Source organism: Salvelinus fontinalis, chromosome 3, assembly GCF_029448725.1.
Source record: "Salvelinus fontinalis isolate EN_2023a chromosome 3, ASM2944872v1, whole genome shotgun sequence".
In the NCBI taxonomy this organism is placed as follows: Eukaryota; Metazoa; Chordata; class Actinopteri; order Salmoniformes; family Salmonidae; genus Salvelinus; species Salvelinus fontinalis.
The window spans coordinates 65469338-65489183 of NC_074667.1; the positions used below are offsets into that span (position 1 = coordinate 65469338).

Genomic DNA, 19846 nt, shown 5'->3' on the forward strand with positions numbered 1-19846 from the left:
CGACGCTAGGATAGTCTCCAGTGATTATGTGACAGCTGACGGTGTGATCCACTACACTGACAAGGTCCTCACCCCGTATGACCTGAAGGATCAAAAAGCCATACCATCCAAGGTAGGCTACGGATGCATGTGTATGCACCTTAGCAGACACTTTGATCCAAAGCTACTTACAGACATAGCGTGCATACATTCTCCATATGGGTGGCCTCAGCGGGAATCAAACCTATGATCCTGGCGTTGCAAGCTCCCCCGTGCTCTACCAATTGATCAACAGAGAGATGGGCACCCTATTCATATACTACGTAGGGCTTAGGGTGCTGCCATTTGTGGACGCAAATCACAATTTACTCCCCAAATCGGTTTTATTAATTTGAAAATCACTCGTGAACAGGGATTCGTATTTTCCTGAAAATCTATCAAGTTTAAATTCTGGGAATAATTCATATTTATCCCGAGAGTCCAAGGAAATACAGTAAAAATCAGAAGTCCCAATTTAAAGCGTTTAAAGCCAAGATGGTCACTAAGCCAGGGTCCTCCCTGGCTAAGAGGGGTGTTGCGCCACCTCGTCTGCTTGGACACTATGTTATGTTTCAGAGCAAACTAAACTCATATTTAGTCATGATAAAGTAACTATCTATGATCGCTGATGAAACTGCAAAAAACAGGACGTTCATAAATTCCCCGAACGCTATGTTCCTCAATTCATTCAGCGTGGTTTTTCTGGTCAGGGCGTAACAGGCTATAGCGTTGTCAAATCATACAAAACTTTGTAACGGCAGTCAGAAACAAAAGTCAAATGACAAAAGTCGCTAAACTTTCTCTTTCGACGAATGACAGAATATCACTTGTATTTTGTCCAAAATAGAGTCGATGGTTATACGGAATGCTGATCAGCCCATGACTAACGAGGAGATGAAGAGTCAACATGTCTACAGTATGTAGTGAATTGTGCATAGACCTATCACAGTTATCCATGTTAATCTATAGACCTATCACAGTTATCCATGTTAATCTATAGACCAATCACGGTTATCCATGTTAATCCCTAGACCAATCACGGTTATCCATATTAATCTATAGACCTATCACGGTTATCCATATTAATCTATAGACCTATCACGGTTATCCATGTTAATCCCTAGACCAATCACGGTTATCCATATTAATCTATAGACCTATCACGGTTAATAGTCTAGGCTCTAGGACAGAAGGAGACTGGGTAGGATAATAGTCTAGGCTCTAGGACAGGAGGAGACTGGATAGGATAATAGTCTAGGCTCTAGGACAGGAGGAGACTGGATAGGATAATAGTCTAGGCTCTAGGACAGGAGGAGACTGGATAGGATAATAGTCTAGGCTCTAGGACAGGAGGAGACTGGATAGGATAATAGTCTAGGCTCTAGGACAGAAGGAGACTGGATAGGATAATAGTCTAGGCTCTAGGACAGGAGGAGACTGAATAGGATAATAGTCTAGGCTCTAGGACAGGAAGACAACTGGGTAGGATAATAGTCTAGGCTCTAGGACAGGAGGAGACTGGATAGGATAATAGTCTAGGCTCTAGGACAGAAGGAGACTGGATAGGATAATAGTCTAGGCTCTAGGACAGGAGGAGACTGGATAGGATAATAGTCTAGGCTCTAGGACAGAAGGAGACTGGATAGGATAATAGTCTAGGCTCTAGGACAGGAGGAGACTGGACAGGATAATAGCCTAGGCTCTAGGACAGAAGGAGACTGGATAGGATAATAGTCTAGGCTCTAGGACAGGAGGAGACTGGATAGGATAATAGTCTAGGCTCTAGGACAGGAGGAGACTGGATAGGATAATAGTCTAGGCTCTAGGACAGGAGGAGACTGGGTAGGATAATAGTCTAGGCTCTAGGACAGGAGGAGACTGGATAGGATAATAGTCTAGGCTCTAGGACAGGAGGAGACTGGGTAGGATAATAGTCTAGGCTGTAGGACAGGAGGAGACTGGGTAGGATAATAGTCTAGGCTCTAGGACAGGAGGAGACTGGGTAGGATAATAGTCTAGGCTCTAGGACAGGAGGAGACTGGGTAGGATAATAGTCTAGGCTCTAGGACAGGAGAATATATACTTTTCCCTCATGACTCTGTGACAGAGATGCCTACAGTATGTAGTGAATTGTGCATAGACCAATCACAGTTATCCATGTTAATCTATAGACCAATCACGGTTATCCATGTTAATCTATAGACCAATCACTGTTATCCATGTTAATCCCTAGACCAATCACGGTTATCCATGTTAATCCCTAGACCAATCACGGTTATCCATGTTAATCCCTATTTGTGACATATTTGTTTTCTTATATTTCAGCTTAATTTCAGTGAAGCAGGGGAACTATATGGATATATGAAGTTCATCAAACTGGTGCAGGTAAACCAATCCAATGTTATTGGTCACATACACATGGTTAGCAGATGTTATTGGTCACATACACATGGTTAGCAGATGTTAATGCGAGTGTAGTGAAATGCTTGTGCTTCTAGTTCTGAACGTGCAGTAATATCTAACATGTAATCTAACAAATTCACAACAACTACCTCATACACACAAAGTGTAAAGGAATGAATTAGAATATGGAAATATAAATATATGGATGAGCGATGGCCGAACGGCATAGGCAAGATGCAGTAGATGGTATAGAGTACAGTATATACATATGAGATGAGTAATGTAGCTTATGTAAACATTATATAAAGTGGCATTGTTTAAAGTGGCTAGTGATACATTTATTACATCCAATTTTTAATGATTAAAGTGGCTAGAGATTTGAGTCAGTATGTTGGCAGCAGCCACTCAATGTTAGTGATGGCTGTTTAACAGTCTGATGGCCTTGAGATAGAAGCTGTTTTTCAGTCTGATGTGTATGGTCGTTGGTTTACTAATTCATGTATAAAGCTAATAAACATTTACTACCGTATCAATAACTTAAATCTCAAATGCTTTTATGGGGCAAATCCCAATTTACACGATGTCGAAATTACACTTAGTCTCCCATTGAAGTAGCATATGTCATTCAGCCAATCATTGCACATTGTACAAATGGACCAGGGCTTTACGCTCTTTGTTAGGGGCCACCTGATTGGCTGAACACAGTAAACTACACCTAGCATTGTAGTGGAAAATGGTCCTATTGGTCATTGTCACGCCTGCACTAATATATCTGAGACCACAGTAGATTGGAGAGAAAGGAACAGATTGGAGAGAAAGGAACAGGGCATCAAGCCCCTGACCATGTTATTATTATTATTATTAGGATGCCAACATGCTGAACCTGGTAGAGAGCTCCATCCACCAGCCCCTGACCATGTTATTATTATTATTATTACTATTAGGATGCCAACATACTGAACCTGGTAGAGAGCTCCATCCACCAGCCCCTGACCATGTTATTATTATTATTATTAGGACGCCAACATGCTGAACCTGGTAGAGAGCTCCATCCACCAGCCCCTGACCATGTTATTATTATTATTATTATTATTAGGATGCCAACATGCTGAACCTGGTAGAGAGCTCCATCCACCAGCCCCTGACCATGTTATTATTATTATTAGGATGCCAACATGCTGAACCTGGTAGAGAGCTCCATCCACCAGCCCCTGACCATGTTATTATTATTATTATTATTAGGATGCCAACATGCTGAACCTGGTAGAGAGCTCCATCCACCAGCCCCTGACCATGTTATTATTATTATTAGGATGCCAACATGCTGAACCTGGTAGAGAGCTCCATCCACCAGCCCCTGACCATGTTATTATTATTACTATTAGGACGCCAACATGCTGAACCTGGTAGAGAGCTCCATCCACCAGCCCCTGACCATGTTATTATTATTATTATTAGGATGTCAACATGCTGAACCTGGTAGAGAGCTCCATCCACCAGCCCCTGACCATGTTATTATTATTATTATTAGGACGCCAACATGCTGAACCTGGTAGAGAGCTCCATCCACCAGCCCCTGACCATGTTATTATTATTATTATTAGGACGCCAACATGCTGAACCTGGTAGAGAGCTCCATCCACCAGCCCCTGACCATGTTATTATTATTATTATTAGGACGCCAACATGCTGAACCTGGTAGAGAGCTCCATCCACCAGCCCCTGACCATGTTATTATTATTATTATTAGGATGTCAACATGCTGAACCTGGTAGAGAGCTCCATCCACCAGCCCCTGACCATGTTATTATTATTATTATTAGGACGCCAACATGCTGAACCTGGTAGAGAGCTCCATCCACCAGCCCCTGACCATGTTATTATTATTATTATTAGGACGCCAACATGCTGAACCTGGTAGAGAGCTCCATCCACCAGCCCCTGACCATGTTATTATTATTATTATTAGGACGCCAACATGCTGAACCTGGTAGAGAGCTCCATCCACCAGCCCCTGACCATGTTATTATTATTACTATTAGGATGCCAACATGCTGAACCTGGTAGAGAGCTCCATCCACCAGCCCCTGACCATGTTATTATTATTATTATTATTAGGATGTCAACATGCTGAACCTGGTAGAGAGCTCCATCCACCAGCCCCTGACCATGTTATTATTATTATTATTATTAGGATGTCAACATGCTGAACCTGGTAGAGAGCTCCATCCACCAGCCCCTGACCATGTTATTATTATTATTATTAGGATGTCAACATGCTGAACCTGGTAGAGAGCTCCATCCACCAGCCCCTGACCATGTTATTATTATTATTATTATTAGGATGTCAACATGCTGAACCTGGTAGAGAGCTCCATCCACCAGCCCCTGACCATGTTATTATTATTATTATTAGGATGTCAACATGCTGAACCTGGTAGAGAGCTCCATCCACCAGCCCCTGACCATGTTATTATTATTATTATTATTAGGATGTCAACATGCTGAACCTGGTAGAGAGCTCCATCCACCAGCCCCTGACCATGTTATTATTATTATTATTAGGACGCCAACATGCTGAACCTGGTAGAGAGCTCCATCCACCAGCCCCTGACCATGTTGTGGCCGTCTGACGCTGCTCTCAGCTCTCTGTCTGAAGAGAGACAACACTGGCTCTACAGTCTTGATCACAGGGACAAACTCAGAGCCATCATCAAAGCTCACATCATACGCAATATCAAGGTGAGGCTATGGGTGCATCACAAATGTTTTTTTGATAGTGATCTTGTATTGATTATAACGAGGTTGATCTCTCTCTACAGAAGATGACCTTGACGTCGGTCTCTACCTACCGGACGATGCACGGATCAACCTTCACCTTTAACTGTAACAAGAAAGTCGTTGTGAGTAGCTACTTCAACCTCATTTACACCTCTGGCACCCCGTTCCCGATATAGGGCACTGCTTTTGACCAGAGCCCATCGGTGCACTATAAAAGGAATAGGGTCTAAAGTAGTGCACTATATAGGGAATAGGGTCTAAAGTAGTGCACTATAAAGGGAATAGGGTCTAAAGTAGTGCACTATATAGGGAATAGGTTCTAAAGTAGTGCACTATATATGGAATAGTGTTTACAGTAGTGCACTATATAGGGAATAGGGGGCCATTTGGGACATACCCCTTATTTATCCCCTGGGCGCAATTATAGCTGAGGATGAAAGAAATACAATTAAGATACATGGTGCACCATCTGCTCAGATCTACTGGACCTTCTATGTTCTCCCCGATCTCACATTTTCACCTGGTTCTAGATCTGTTTGTGCCACAGGTGTAACTGACTATAGGAGTTTGGAAGAAAGCACAAACAGATCTGGGACCAGGCTAGTTCTCATCTTGTCCTGTGATTATCTTATTACCTTTCTCATGTTTGTTTGTTTGTGTCTGTCAGGGGGACATCATGGTGAATGACAACATGGCGAGGGTCCTGGATCGTTTCATGATGTTTAACGGGGGCGTCGCGTACGGCATCGACCAGCTACTGGAACCCCCCGGTCTGGGTGCACACTGTGATGGACTGGAGGACAGGACTGTATACGTAAGAGACTTTAATATCACCTTCATAATAGTATTATTTATTTCTAATATATCTGGAGAGTTTATGTGGAAAGTTCTGGTTCTCCAGCAGGAGACGTTTCTCCCACAGCATGTGATGTACTGGACGGAGAAATTAGAAAATTATCCTCACAGTTTAAAGTATATGCATCGGGGATATATGAGTGTCTGTGAAACTGAAGACACAAAGACACAAAACATCAAGGCAACAACAATATAGAAACGAGGCAAAATCATTGTTAAGCTTAAAAGGTGTACGGCCAGAATCCTTCTCTTTCTTTCTTTATTCTTCTTTCGTATGAAGTCACCTCTTGGTGAAATGTTGGCGCGTTTTATAGCTACAAAGTGCAGTGAGGAAGGTGAGCTGTGTTTTTATTAAGAATAGCAGCCTTATGTTCCACAATGTTCGTTTGGTTTGACCAATAAGCAGCCTCACAGATGCTTCTTGGCTTGAACCAAGATGGCGTAGCAGTCGGACGTGTGTTTGTCTTGTCCCGTGTAAATATGAAATAGTCTGTTTCTTCATTTTTTTCCCGTATATATTTTAATCTCACTTTCCATTTACAAACTGAATATACTCTCCTGCAACCCGCCTCACCCAATGTGGTACGGATCTGCTATTTTCTACCTTATAACTGGAACCGCCATCAGGAGCTAGCCAGCTAACTAGCTACTAGCTAGTAGTCACTGTTAGCCACGGCTAGCGGTCTTCACCTTTAGCTCGGACACCAGCCAGCTTTAGCTCGGTCAATACCTGCCAGTCTGCACAGCGCGATATCAACCCAGAGTATATCGGACTGCTTTTCTCTACCACATCTCCAGATTCCTGCCGCAAGCTCTGGACCATTACACCGGATCATCGCAGCTAGCTAGCTGCAAACGAGTGGCTATTGCTGGCTAACGCCTCTGTCCCGAAGCAAGCACCAGTTAGCCTCGAGCTAGGCCCATGTCCCGGCTAGCCGACGAAGAATACCAGCTAATTCCTGGGCTTTAACACCTCTTTCACCAATTTGCCTGGACCCTTTATTGTCGACACGGAGCCCCGCCGATCCATCATGACTGATCTGCCGACGTAATCGTCCGATGTGGTTTCAACAGGCATTTTCCGTTGCAATGTCACCGAAGACCCATCTGCTAGCCCCGGCCCGCTAGCTTTCCGAATGCCATGTCTCCCGCTTGCCTAGCGTAGTAGCGAGTAACGAATGGCTCCCTGACTCACCTATTGCTGCTCATTGGACCCTATGATCACTTGGCTACACAGCTGATGCCCCCTGGACTGTTTCAATAACATGGTACCTCATTTTGTTTACTTGTCGGCCCCAGCCTCGAACTCAGGTCCTGTATGTACCTATCTGACCCTCTCTGCCCTTCATCGCCATTTGCCCATTGTCGTCTTAGCGCTCCTGATCAACACCTGTGATTGCTTTATTCCTCTCTCTAAAGTTAATATGCCTTGTCTACTCCTGTCTTGGCTAGTTCTTATTGTTATATTTCACTGTAGAGCCCTCAATCCCACTCAACATGCCTTAGATAGCTCTTTTCCCCCCCCACCCCACACACACACATGCCGAGACCTCACCTGGCTTAACTGGTGCCTCCAGAGATGCAACCTCTCTCATCGTCACTCAATGTCTAGGTTTACCTCCACACCATTGTCTGTACATTATGCCCTAAATCTATTCTACCACCCAGAAATCGTCTCCTTTTATTCTGTTCCCAACGCACTAGACAACCAGTTCAGTTCATACCCTTATCCTACTCCTCCTCTGTTCCTCTGGTGATGTAGAGGTTAGCCCAGACCCTGTAGCCCCCAGGACTACACCTATTCCCCAGGCGCTCTCATTTGTTTACTTCTGTAACTGTAAAAGCCTTGGTTTCATGCATGTTAACATCAGAAGCCTCCTCCCTAAGTTTATCTTATTCACTGCTTTAGCACACTCTGCCAACCCTGATATCTTAGCCGTGTCTGAATCCTGGCTTAGGAAGGCCACCAAAAAATTCTGAAATTTCCATCCCCAACTACAACATTTTCCGTCAAGATAGAACTGCCAAAGGGACGGAGTTGCAATCTAATGCAGAGATGGCCTGCAGAGTTCTGTCATACTATCCAGGTCTGTGCCCAAACAGTTCGAGCTTCTAATTTTAAAATCTACCTTTCCAGAAACAAGTATCTCACTGTTGCTGCTTGTTATAGACCACCCTCTGCCCCCAGCTGTGCCCTGGACACCATATGTAAATTGATTGCCCCCCCTATCTTCAGAGTTTGTATTGTTAGGTGACCTAAACTGGGATATGCTTAACACCCCGGCCGTCCTACAATCTAAGCTAGATGCCCTCAATCTCACACATTATCAATGAACCTACCAGGTACAACCCTAAATCTGTAAACACGGGCACCCTCATAGATATCATCCTGACCAACTTGCCCTCTAAATACACCTCTGCTGTTTTCAACCAGGATCTCGGCAATCACTGCCTCATTGCCTGCATCCGTCCGTAATGGGTCCGCGGTCAAACAACCACCACTCATCACTGTCAAATGCTCCCTAAAACACTTCAGCAAGCAGGCCTTTCTAATCAACCTGGCCCGGGTATCCTGGAAGGATATTGACCTCATCCTGTCAGTAGAGGATGCCTGGTTGTTCTTTAAAAGTGCTTTCCTCACCATGTTGAATAAGCATGCCCCATTCAATAATGTAGAACTAAGAACAGATATAGCCCTTGACCAGCAGTAAAACATCCTGTGGCGTACTGTATTAACATCGAATAGCCCCCGCGATATGCAACTTTTCAGGGAAGTCAGGAACCAATATACACAGTCAGTTAGGGAAGTAAAGAAAACAGAAATTTGCATCCTGTAGCACAAACTCCAAAATGTTTTGGGACACTGTAAAGTCCATGGAGAATAAGACCACCTCCTCCCAGCTGCCCACTGCACTGAGGTTAGGAAACACTGTCATCACTGATGAATCTACAACAATTGAGAATTTCAAGAAGCATTTTTCTACGGCTGGCCATGCTTTCCACCTGGCTATCCCTACCCAGCCAACAGCTCTGCACCCCCCACTGCAACTTGCCCAATCCCCCCCCCCCCCCCCCCCCCCCCACTTCTCCTTCACCCAATCCAAATAGCTTATGTTCTGAAAGAGCTGCAAAATCTGGATCCCTACAAATCAGCTGGGCGAGACAATCTGGACACTCTCTTTCTAAAATTGTTGCAATTGTTGCAAACCCTATTACTAGTCTGTTCAACCTCTCTTTCGTAACGTCTGAGATCCCTATGATTGGAAAGCTGCCGCGGTCATCCCCCTCTTCAAAGGGGGAGACACTCTAGATCCACATTGTTAAAGACCAATATCCATCCTGCCCTGCCTTTCTAAAGTCTTCAAAAGCCAAGTTAACAAACAGATCACCAACCATTTGGAATCCCACTGTACCTTCCCCACTATGCAATTTGGTTTCAGAGCTGGTAATGGGTGCACCTCAGCCATGCTTAAGGTCCTAAACGATATCATAACCGCCATCGATAAAAGACAGTACTGTGCAGCCATCTTCATCGACCTGGCCAAGGCTTTAGACTCTGTCAATCACCGCATTCTTAACGGCAGACTCAACCGCCTTGGTTTCTCAAATGACTGGCTTGCCTGGTTCACCAACTACTTCTCAGATAGAGTTCAGTGTGTCAAATCGGAGGGCCTGTTGTCCGGACCTCTTGCAATCTCTATGGGGTTACCACAGGGTTCAATTCTCGGGCCTACTCTTTTCTCTGTATCTAATAATGATGTCGCTCTTGCTGCTGGTCATTCTCTGATCCACCTCGACGCAGACGACACCATTCTGTATACATCTGGCCATTCTTTGGACACTGTGTTAACAAACTTCCAAACGAGTTTCAATGCCATACAACACTCCTTCCGTGGCCTCCAACTGCTCTTAAATGCAAGTCAAACACATGCTCTTCAACCGATCGCTACCCGCACCTGCCCGCCCGTCCAGCATCCCTACTCTGGATGGTACTGACTTGGAATATGTGGACAACTACAAATAACTAGTGAAATAAGACAATAATCAGTAACCAGAACAGCAATGGACAAGGCATACTGACATTAAGGAGAGGCATGCATAGCCGAGTGATCATAGGAGTCCAGTGAGTAGTGAGGCTGGTTGGAGACACGGTGATTCAGACAGCTAGCGGGCCGGGGCTAGCAAGCTACAGAAGGGCCTCAGAGGGATGTTGCGACGGAGGAAGTCTGTTTATAGCCTCCTCGTGCAGAGCCTCCTCGTGCGTTTACGTCGGTAGACCAGTCGTGATGGATTAGTAGGGTTCCATGTGGTAAAGGGGACCAGTCCAATTGGCAAAAATAGGTATAGTGGCCAAAGAAATTGTCCGATAGACCTATTCAGCTAACAGCCGATATGCTCTAGACAGCTAGCGGGCTGCGGCTAGCAGGCTAGCAGATGGGCATTCAGGGGACGTCGCGACGGAGGGGCCAGTTGAATAACCCCCTCGGTCAGATAACGTCGGAAGTCCAGTCGTGAAGGACCGGCGGGGCTCTGCACCGGCAGTAAAATGGGTCCAGGCCAATTGGCAAAATAGGTATTGTAGCCCAGGAGTGGCTGATGGACCTCTTCAGCTAGCCGGGAGATGGGCCTAGCATGGGCTAGCTGCAGGCTAGTTGGTTCTTGCTTTGGGACAGAGACGTTATCCAGGAGTAGACACTCGGATTGCAGCTAGCTAGCTGCGATGATCCAGGTGAAAAGGTTCAGAGCTTGCGGTAGGAATCTGGGGATATGGAGGAAAATAAGTCAGTTTTGCTCTGGTTAGAATCGCGTTGTGCAAACTGGCGAGAGTTTTCCGAGCTAAAGGTTAGCTGATGACCGCTAGCAGTGGTTAGCTGACTACTAGTTAGTAGCTAGTCAGCTGGCTAGTTTCTGTTGGGGGTTCCGATTCAGAAGTAAAGAAAAGTACTTTAGAAAAAAAGCAGCTCCACACCAGATTGTGTGAGGTGGGTTGCAGGAGAATATTTAGAAGTTGAGGTTTAGAAAAATATTTAAAAAATATATAAAAGAGATATATACACGGGACATGACAAAGACGTCTGACTGCTACGCCATCTTGGAATCAAGAAAAAGAAGAAAAAAAGTTGTACTTCATTACACACCACGGACCAACAAATATTATTTACATCAACAACAATCACTACAAAACGTATTGTATGACGTACGGTGTGTGTTGTTAGAGTCGATGTGGAAGCTGCTTGAGTCCCCGCCGCTGTCCCCTGGGAACTGAAGATATGGTGAGCACACACACACACACACGCACACACACACACACACGCACACACACACACACACACACACACACACACACACACACACACACACACACACACACACACACACACACACACACACACACACACTAACCATAGGACACCATTTCCTGCCTTTCACAGGGCAAGACTGAGATCTGCAGCTTCATCAACCCCTACTCTATGCTCTACCCTCAACGCCACAGTGTGATGTATGACCACGACTTCAGGTAGGGAGACTCCACAGTGATGTTTGACCACGACTTCAGGTAGGGAGACTCCACAGTGATGTTTGACCACGACTTCAGGTAGGGAGACTCCACAGTGATGCATAACCACGACTTCAGGTAGGGAGACTCCACAGTGATGTTTGACCACGACTTCAGGTAGGGAGACTCCACAGTGATGTTTGACCACGACTTCAGGTAGGGAGACTCCACAGTGATGTTTGACCACGACTTCAGGTAGGGAGACTCCACAGTGATGTTTGACCATGACTTCAGGTAGGGAGACTCCACAGTGATGCATAACCACGACTTCAGGTAGGGAGACTCCACAGTGATGTTTGACCATGACTTCAGGTAGGGAGACTCCACAGTGATGTTTGACCGTGACTTCAGGTAGGGAGACTCCACAGTGATGTTTGACCACGACTTCAGCTAGGGAGACTCCACAGTGATGCATAACCACGACTTCAGGTAGGGAGACTCCACAGTGATGTTTGACCACGACTTCAGGTAGGGAGACTCCACAGTGATGTTTGACCATGACTTCAGGTAGGGAGACTCCACAGTGATGCATAACCACGACTTCAGGTAGGGAGACTCCACAGTGATGTTTGACCATGACTTCAGGTAGGGAGACTCCACATTGATGTTTGACCATGACTTCAGGTAGGGAGACTCCACAGTGATGTTTGACCATGACTTCAGGTAGGGAGACTCCACAGTGATGCATAACCACGACTTCAGGTAGGGAGACTCCACAGTGATGTTTGACCACGACTTCAGGTAGGGAGACTCCACAGTGATGTTTGACCATGACTTCAGGTAGGGAGACTCCACAGTGATGCATAACCACGACTTCAGGTAGGGAGACTCCACAGTGATGTTTGACCACGACTTCAGGTAGGGAGACTCCACAGTGATACATAACCACGACTTCAGGTAGGGAGACTCCACAGTGATGTTTGACCACGACTTCAGGTAGGGAGACTCCACAGTGATGTTTGACCATGACTTCAGGTAGGGAGACTCCACATTGATGTTTGACCATGACTTCAGGTAGGGAGACTCCACAGTGATGTTTGACCACGACTTCAGGTAGGGAGACTCCACAGTGATGTATGACCATGACTTCAGGTAGGGAGACTCCACAGTGATACATAACCACGACTTCAGGTAGGGAGACTCCACAGTGATGTTTGACCATGACTTCAGGTAGGGAGACTCCACAGTGATACATAACCACGACTTCAGGTAGGGAGACTCCACAGTGATGTTTGACCGTGACTTCAGGTAGGGAGACTCCACAGTGATGTTTGACCACGACTTCAGGTAGGGAGACTCCACAGTGATGTTTGACCACGACTTCAGGTAGGGAGACTCCACAGTGATGTATGACCATGACTTCAGGTAGGGAGACTCCACAGTGATGCATAACCATGACTTCAGGTAGGGAGACTCCACAGTGATGCATAACCACGACTTCAGGTAGGGAGACTCCACAGTGATGTTTGACCACGACTTCAGGTAGGGAGACTCCACAGTGATGTTTGACCACGACTTCAGGTAGGGAGACTCCACAGTGATGTTTGACCACGACTTCAGGTAGGGAGACTCCACAGTGATGTTTGACCACGACTTCAGGTAGGGAGACTCCACAGTGATGCATAACCACGACTTCAGGTAGGGAGACTCCACAGTGATGCATAACCACGACTTCAGGTAGGGAGACTCCACAGTGATGTTTGACCACGACTTCAGGTAGGGAGACTCCACAGTGATGTTTGACCATGACTTCAGGTAGGGAGACTCCACAGTGATGTTTGACCACGACTTCAGGTAGGGAGACTCCACAGTGATGTTTGACCATGACTTCAGGTAGGGAGACTCCACAGTGATGTTTGACCACGACTTCAGGTAGGGAGACTCCACAGTGATGTTTGACCACGACTTCAGGTAGGGAGACTCCACAGTGATGTTTGACCACGACTTCAGGTAGGGAGACTCCACAGTGATGTTTGACCATGACTTCAGGTAGGGAGACTCCACATTGATGTTTGACCATGACTTCAGGTAGGGAGACTCCACAGTGATGTTTGACCACGACTTCAGGTAGGGAGACTCCACAGTGATGTTTGACCACGACTTCAGGTAGGGAGACTCCACAGTGATGTATGACCATGACTTCAGGTAGGGAGACTCCACAGTGATGCATAACCATGACTTCAGGTAGGGAGTATTATTCTTCTTCATTCTCTTCTTCTACAGCCTCTACCCCTCTTTGTCGAGGCACAACATGGGCCAAAGGATGGGCTGTAAGAAGATGTGTAAGAGTCAAGCCTGGGTCATGAGTTGCTGTAAGAACCACTATGGAAGAGATTGCCAAGGTGAGCCTTCCAACTGCCTCAGATAATGATATACATGACATGATATACAGTGCCCTCAGATAGTAGACATGATATACAGTGCCCTCAGATAGTAGACATGATATACAGTGCCCTCAGATAGTAGACATGATATACAGTGCCCTCAGATAGTAGACATGATATACAGTGCCCTCAGATAGTAAACATGATATACAGTGTCCTCAGATAGAAGACATGATATACAGTGTCCTGAGATAGAAGACATGATATACAGTGCCCTCCTATAGACATGATATACAGTGTCCTCAGATAGTAGACATGATATACAGTGCCCTCAGATAGAAGACATGATATACAGTGTCCTCAGATAGAAGACATGATATACAGTGCCCTCAGATAGAAGACATGATATACAGTGTCCTCAGATAGTAGACATGATATACAGTGTCCTCAGATAGACATGATACACAGTGTCCTCAGATAGAAGACATGATATACAGTGCCCTCAGATAGAAGACATGATATACAGTGTCCTCAGATAGAAGACATGATATACAGTGTCCTCAGATAGAAGACATGATATACAGTGCCCTCAGATAGAAGACATGATATACAGTGTCCTCAGATAGCAGACATGATATACAGTGTCCTCAGATAGTAGACATGATATACAGTGTCCTCAGATAGACATGATACACAGTGTCCTCAGATAGACATGCTAGACAGTGTCCTCAGATAGAAGACATGATATACAGTGTCCTCAGATAGAAGACATGATATACAGTGTCCTCAGATAGACATGATACACAGTGTCCTCAGATAGACATGCTAGACAGTGTCCTCAGATAGAAGACATGATATACAGTGTCCTCAGATAGACATGATACACAGTGTCCTCAGATAGACATGCTAGACAGTGTCCTCAGATAGTAGACATGATATACAGTGTCCTCAGATAGACATGATACACAGTGTCCTCAGATAGACATGATACACAGTGTCCTCAGATAGACATGATACACAGTGTCCTCAGATAGACATGCTAGACAGTGTCCTCAGATAGAAGACATGATATACAGTGTCCTCAGATAGAAGACATGATATACAGTGTCCTCAGATAGAAGACATGATATACAGTGCCCTCAGATAGCAGACATGATATACAGTGTCCTCAGATAGCAGACATGATATACAGTGTCCTCCTATAGACATGATATACAGTGTCCTCAGATAGAAGACATGATATACAGTGCCCTCAGATAGTAAACATGATATACAGTGTCCTCAGATAGAAGACATGATATACAGTGTCCTCAGATAGCGGACATGATATACAGTGTCTTCAGATAGACATGATACACAGTGTCCTCAGATAGTAGACATGATATACAGTGTCCTCAGATAGTAGACATGATATACAGTGTCCTCAGATAGACATGATATACAGTGTCATCAGATAGAAGACATGATATACAGTGTCCTCAGATAGACATGATATACAGTGTCCTCAGATAGACATGAAATACAGTGTCCTCAGATAGACATGATATACAGTGTCCTCAGATAGACATGATATACAGTGTCCTCAGAAGACATGATATACAGTGTCCTCAGATAGAAGACATGATATACAGTGTCCTCAGATAGACATGATATACAGTGTCCTCAGATAGACATGATATACAGTGTCCTCAGATAGACATGATATACAGTGTCCTCAGATAGACATGATATACAGTGTCCTCAGATAGACATGATATACAGTGTCCTCAGAAGACATGATATACAGTGTCCTCAGATAGAAGACATGATACACAGTGCCAGAGGGTATTTTCATCCATTTCCTGTGAATCGTTTAGAAATTACAACACGTTGTATACATTTTCACCACATTTTAGGGTTTTACCAAAAGTATTGGGACAAATTCACTTGTGTATTAAAGTAGTAAGAAGTTTAGTATTTGGTCCCATGTTCATGGCACACAATGACTACATCAAGCTTGTGACTCTACAAACTTGTTGTACGCATTTGCTGTTTGTTTTGTTTGTGTTTCACGTTATTTTGTGCACAATAGAAATGGTAAATAATGTTTTATATCATTTTGGGGTAATTTTTATTGTAAAATTAGAATAGAATATGTTTCTGAACACTCCTACAGTAATGTTGACGCTACCATGGTTACGGATAGTCCTGAATGAATCGTGAAGAATGATGAGGGAGAAACTAAGTAGCACAAATACTACATCCCCCAAAAACATGGTGTCTGTTAATGTGAGAGGTTTGCATGTCTTGGGTGTATGTCACTTTCTTATTCACGATTCGTTCAGGACTATCCGTAATCATGGTAGCATCAACATTAATGTAGACGTGTTTAGAAATATATTCTATTCTTATTTACAATAAAAGTGACTCCAAAATGACATAAAACATTATTACAACTAAACGGTTCCCCCGATATGGATGAAGAAAATCCCTTCAAATCCAAACTTCGGGGGTGTCAAACTCATTCCTCAGAGGGCCAAGTGTCTGCGGGTTTTTCCCTTTCAATTAAGACCTAGACAACCAGGCGAGGGGAGTTGTCACGTAGAGTAGGCCAGAAGGCTAAACTGGAAAACCGAACCTCTATCAAAATAAAAAAGATGGCGGAGCCGCAAAAGTTCCTCTGTGCTTCTAGGTGTTTATTTACAAAGTGATTCCGGAACAAGAACAACAGTACTGCCATCAAACGTCTACCTTATGGGACAGCTAAACACAATGCTGCCCCATCCACAGCTTAAAACAATGCTGCCCCATCCACAGCTTAAAACAATGCTGCCCCATCCACAGCTAAACACAATGCTGCCCCATCCACAGCTTAAAACAATGCTGCCCCATCCACAGCTTAAAACAATGCTGCCCCATCCACAGCTTAAAACAATGCTGCCCCATCCACAGCTTAAAACAATGCTGCCCCATCCACAGCTAAACACAATGCTGCCCCATCCACAGCTAAACACAATGCTGCCCCATCCACAGCTAAACACAATGCTGCCCCATCCACAGCTTAAAACAATGCTGCCCCATCCACAGCTTAAAACAATGCTGCCCCATCCACAGCTTAAAACAATGCTGCCCCATCCACAGCTTAAAACAATGCTGCCCCATCCACAGCTAAACACAATGCTGCCCCATCCACAGCTAAACACAATGCTGCCCCATCCACAGCTTAAAACAATGCTGCCCCATCCACAGCTAAACACAATGTTGCCCCATCCACAGCTAAACACAATGTTGCCCCATCCACAGCTAAACACAATGCTGCCCCATCCACAGCTTAAAACAATGCTGCCCCATCCACAGCTAAACACAATGCTGCCCCATCCACAGCTTAAAACAATGCTGCCCCATCCACAGCTTAAAACAATGCTGCCCCATCCACAGCTAAACACAATGCTGCCCCATCCACAGCTAAACACAATGCTGCCCCATCCACAGCTAAACACAATGCTGCCTCATCCACAGCTAAACACAATGCTGCCCCATCCACAGCTAAACACAATGCTGCCCCATCCACAGCTAAACACAATGCTGCCCCATCCACAGCTAAACACAATGCTGCCCCATCCACAGCTAAACACAATGCTGCCCCATCCACAGCTAAACACAATGCTGCCCCATCCACAGCTAAACACAATGCTGCCTCATCCACAGCTAAACACAATGCTGCCCCATCCACAGATAAACACAATGCTGCCCCATCCACAGCTAAACACAATGCTGCCCCATCCACAGCTAAACACAATGCTGCCCCATCCACAGCTAAACACAATGCTGCCCCATCCACAGCTAAACACAATGCTGCCTCATCCACAGCTAAACACAATGCTGCCCCATCCACAGCTAAACACAATGCTGCCCCATCCACAGCTAAACACAATGCTGCCCCATCCACAGCTAAACACAATGCTGCCTCATCCACAGCTAAACACAATGCTGCCTCATCCACAGCTAAACACAATGCTGCCCCATCCACAGCTAAACACAATGCTGCCTCATCCACAGCTAAACACAATGCTGCCCCATCCACAGCTAAACACAATGCTGCCCCATCCACAGCTAAACACAATGCTGCCCCATCCACAGCTTAAAACAATGCTGCCCCATCCACAGCTAAACACAATGCTGCCCCATCCACAGCTAAACACAATGCTGCCCCATCCACAGCTAAACACAATGCTGCCCCATCCACAGCTTAAAACAATGCTGCCCCATCCACAGCTAAACACAATGCTGCCCCATCCACAGCTAAACACAATGCTGCCCCATCCACAGCTTAAAACAATGCTGCCCCATCCACAGCTAAACACAATGCTGCCCCATCCACAGCTAAACACAATGCTGCCCCATCCACAGCTAAACACAATGCTGCCCCATCCACAGCTAAACACAATGCTGCCCCATCCACAGCTAAACACAATGCTGCCCCATCCACAGCTAAACACAATGCTGCCCCATCCACAGCTAAACACAATGCTGCCCCATCCACAGCTAAACACAATGCTGCCCCATCCACAGCTAAACACAATGCTGCCCCATCCACAGCTAAACACAATGCTGCCCCATCCACAGCTAAACACAATGCTGCCCCATCCACAGCTAAACACAATGCTGCCCCATCCACAGCTAAACACAATGCTGCCCCATCCACAGCTAAACACAATGCTGCCCCATCCACAGCTAAACACAATGCTGCCCCATCCACAGCTAAACACAATGCTGCCCCATCCACAGCTTAAAACAATGCTGCCCCATCCACAGCTTAAAACAATGCTGCCCCATCCACAGCTTAAAACAATGCTGCCCCATCCACAGCTAAACACAATGCTGCCCCATCCACAGCTAAAAACAATGCTGCCCCATCCACAGCTAAACACAATGCTGCCCCATCCACAGCTAAACACAATGCTGCCCCATCCACAGCTAAAAACAATGCTGCCCCATCCACAGCTAAACACAATGCTGCCCCATCCACAGCTAAACACAATGCTGCCCCATCCACAGCTAAAAACAATGCTGCCCCATCCACAGCTAAAAACAATGCTGCCCCATCCACAGCTAAACACAATGCTGCCTCATCCACAGCTTAAAACAATGCTGCCCCATCCACAGCTAAACACAATGCTGCCCCGTCCACAGCTAAACACAATGCTGCCCCGTCCACAGCTAAACACAATGCTACCCCATCCACAGCTAAAAACAATGCTACCCCATCCACAGCTATAAACAATGCTGCCTCATCCACAGCTAAAAACAATGCTGCCCCATCCACAGCTAAACACAATGCTGCCCCATCCACAGCTAAAAACAATGCTGCCTCATCCACAGCTAAACACAATGCTGCCCCATCCACAGCTAAAAACAATGCTGCCCCATCCACAGCTAAACACAATGCTGCCCCATCCACAGCTAAAAACAATGCTGCCCCATCCACAGCTAAACACAATGCTGCCCCATCCACAGCTAAACACAATGCTGCCCCATCCACAGCTAAACACAATGCTGCCCCATCCACAGCTTAAAACAATGCTGCCCCATCCACAGCTAAAAACAATGCTGCCCCATCCACAGCTTAAAACAATGCTGCCCCATCCACAGCTTAAAACAATGCTGCCCCATCCACAGCTAAAAACAATGCTGCCCCATCCACAGCTAAACACAATGCTGCCCCATCCACAGCTAAACACAATGCTGCCCCATCCACAGCTAAACACAATGCTGCCCCATCCACAGCTAAACACAATGCTGCCCCATCCACAGCTAAACACAATGCTGCCCCATCCACAGCTAAACACAATGCTGCCCCATCCACAGCTAAACACAATGCTGCCCCATCCACAGCTAAACACAATGCTGCCCCATCCACAGCTAAACA

At 45.6% G+C, this 19846-nt stretch overlaps 1 protein-coding gene across 1 annotated transcript in view; it reads left to right on the forward strand.

The window, feature by feature from the left end:
* Window positions 1–19846, forward strand: part of stab1 (stabilin 1) — a 174734-nt gene that overhangs the window by 121759 nt on the left and 33129 nt on the right. Inside the window, exons 49-56 of the mRNA XM_055917813.1 lie at window positions 1–112; window positions 2344–2403; window positions 4987–5163; window positions 5244–5324; window positions 5870–6016; window positions 11274–11330; window positions 11490–11575; window positions 13838–13956. The exon at window positions 1–112 is cut by the window's left edge and continues 20 nt beyond it. Coding sequence (XP_055773788.1) covers window positions 1–112; window positions 2344–2403; window positions 4987–5163; window positions 5244–5324; window positions 5870–6016; window positions 11274–11330; window positions 11490–11575; window positions 13838–13956 — 839 coding nt within the window. The remainder of the gene's footprint in view (window positions 113–2343; window positions 2404–4986; window positions 5164–5243; window positions 5325–5869; window positions 6017–11273; window positions 11331–11489; window positions 11576–13837; window positions 13957–19846) is intronic.